The 2,481-nt window shown below is 47.9% G+C and overlaps 1 protein-coding gene across 1 annotated transcript; it reads right to left on the bottom strand.

Annotated features, from left to right (window-relative positions):
• Positions 1–864: 864 nt before the first annotated feature.
• Positions 865–2,029, bottom strand: LOC147717483 (uncharacterized). Its single transcript, XM_086919856.1, has 2 exons — positions 1,579–2,029; positions 865–1,283 (listed from the first exon to the last, which is right to left on the bottom strand). The coding sequence occupies exons 1-2, from the start codon at positions 2,027–2,029 to the stop codon at positions 865–867; spliced, it is 870 nt and encodes a 289-aa protein (XP_086775982.1).
• Between the last annotated feature and the right edge of the window lie 452 nt (positions 2,030–2,481).

Below are 2,481 nucleotides of genomic sequence, written 5' to 3' on the forward strand. Positions count from 1 at the left end.
ACTGACATTGTAGCAAAGTATCCTGGCAGCACACATGACGCATTCATCTTCCGTCACAGTGGGATATACCGTAGACTCTCAAGAGGGGAGTTTGGCGAGGGATACCTACTCGGTAAATACCTTCAGACATAGGGCTCATTTGTACTAACTACCATGTGCATTTCACAGACTAACCATTTAATTTCAAACCCACAGGTGACAGTGCATATGCAGTACGAGATTTCATCTTGACTCCCTACCTCAATCCCACCAATGCTAGTGAACACAGATACAACAGGGCACACATCGCAACCAGAGGCACTATCGAACGGACCTTTGGGATCCTGAAAAGCAGATTTCGGTGCCTCCACAGAAGTGGAGGTGCACTCCAATACAGCCCCAATACGTGTTGCAAAATAGTGGTAGCATGTGCCATGCTGCATAATATTGCCACAAGAAAAGGCACACCAGTGGAGCTGAGTGACTCAGGATCCTCTGACGTGGAGGGGCCTGGACCAGGACCTATGGTAGCTGGTAGAGCTGTTGCAGCAGCTGGGCGCCAGAGGTGTGATGAGATTGCGCGCAACTATTTTTAGGTAAGGAAAAATGACACAATGCCAAATCTTGTAAGTGTGAATGTGGTATTTTAATCCATACTTACAGGCAAAATAATAACACAAAATGTTCAGGCACAGTAGTCATACTACATATGTTTGGCACATGTTTCAGTCACAGTGCTAAAAAGAAAAAAGGAGTGACTTTAAAGTCAGATGTTGCACAGCGTGATGCTAATTGGAGGGTGTAGGCCTATTGGTCCTGCCACTACGGCGCCTCTCCAAGGTGGGTGGTGGGGTGGTGCTGCTCCGACCTGACTGCACGTCCTCTTCACTTGGAGTTAGTACTCCAGGCCCTGTTGTGAGTACTTGCTGCAGTTCGTCCACAGCAGTTGTTACTTGCAAAAGTGCATTTGCAATATCCTGTGCAGCCTGTGTGAACTGACGCTGCATCTCGGCCTTCAACATTGTTGGTCGTGCGCCGTCTGCGCCTGGCTGCACTTTGTGGGACATGAGGGTCTGGTGCAGGGCCCTCTTGCTGTGGCTGTGTGTCATCATTTGTCAAATTTTCACCACTAGCAACTGCACCATCCTGTATTGGCGCAAGTGGTCTCACAATGTGTCTCCTCTTTTGCCTGTGAGTGGTCACAGGGCAGTCCTCCCCATCAGTGTTCTCATCATGGCCGGCATCTCCTGAGTCCAAACCTTCACCGACTGTCCCACTGCCTGTGGGCTGTGTTGAAGATGGTGCTGTGGACAGAACAGCACACATTAATTGACTGTACTAACTTGCACTGTATAAATAAATTTTTCTCACCTATTCGGTTTACATTGGTGTATTGTTTCCCTGTTATGACCTGCAGATTCCTTTTTTGACTATTTTAGCAGCAAATTTAGAACTTTGATTTCATGTGACTACATCTCCCATAATGCATTGCTATGTCTGCCTGTGTGCCTGCTCTGGACTACCTATCTTTTTTCCTGACCCTTGGTCACTGCTGGGGGGTTTTGGGGGATGTAAGGGGTGTGAGGGCATGCTTCGTACCTTTTCCAGATGCTGGTTGGTCAGAGATGTCAAGATCAGCCACTCCTCCCACACTCTCTGGTTGCAGGGTCCCCTCCACCAGTTCCTCAAGGGGTGTGGAGTCCGAAACAGATGAGGTCCCACCACCGGTTAGCCTGGACTGCTCCAGCCTGGCAGCTAGCTTCTCTTTTGAGCGCAGGCGCAGATCATACCAGCGCTTTCTGAGGTCCTCCACACTTCGGGGTGTCACCCCCACAGCATTCACCTTATGCTGGATGTCCTCCCAAATTCGCCTATTACGGCTCTCTGGCACCTTCAGGGATTTTTTACCAAATAATAATTCATGGTTTGACACCATTTCTTGAATCAAAGCCTCCAGTTCTGCCTCAGAAAATGTTTGCTTTCTTTTCCTGGAGCTTTCACTCTCCTGCTGCTGAGATTCCTGCCTGGGCGTGTCTCCACTTTCTGCCATGTTGGTCCAGGAGCGCAGTTCACTCTCCCAAACACACCTTGAATCGGCCTCTGACTCAGGAACTCAGGTGCAGCATGGGTAGTCAATCACTTCCTCGTGGTGATGTCATCATGCTGCACCAGAGTCCCTGATTGGCTTATTTGCGAAATTCGCAAAATTGCGATTTTTTCCGTTACGGAATCGCAAAAATTGCGATTTTCCTGTGCGATTTCGCACACTTTGCGATTCCTTAAGGTTAAGGAATCGCACTAGGGTAATTTGCAAATAAATAGCGATTTATAAGGAATTGCTATTTATTTGCGATTTATTTCATACATACCGATTTGCGATTCTGAATGTGCGATTCGGTAAAAATCGCAAATAAAGAATCGCAAATCGGTACTTTCATACATATGGACCTAGGTTTCCTGTCAAGGGAGGTGCTAGCACCTCCCCAGACAGCCTGTAGTGTA

Source organism: Lissotriton vulgaris, chromosome 5, assembly GCF_964263255.1.
Source record: "Lissotriton vulgaris chromosome 5, aLisVul1.2, whole genome shotgun sequence".
NCBI lineage: Eukaryota > Metazoa > Chordata > Amphibia > Caudata > Salamandridae > Lissotriton > Lissotriton vulgaris.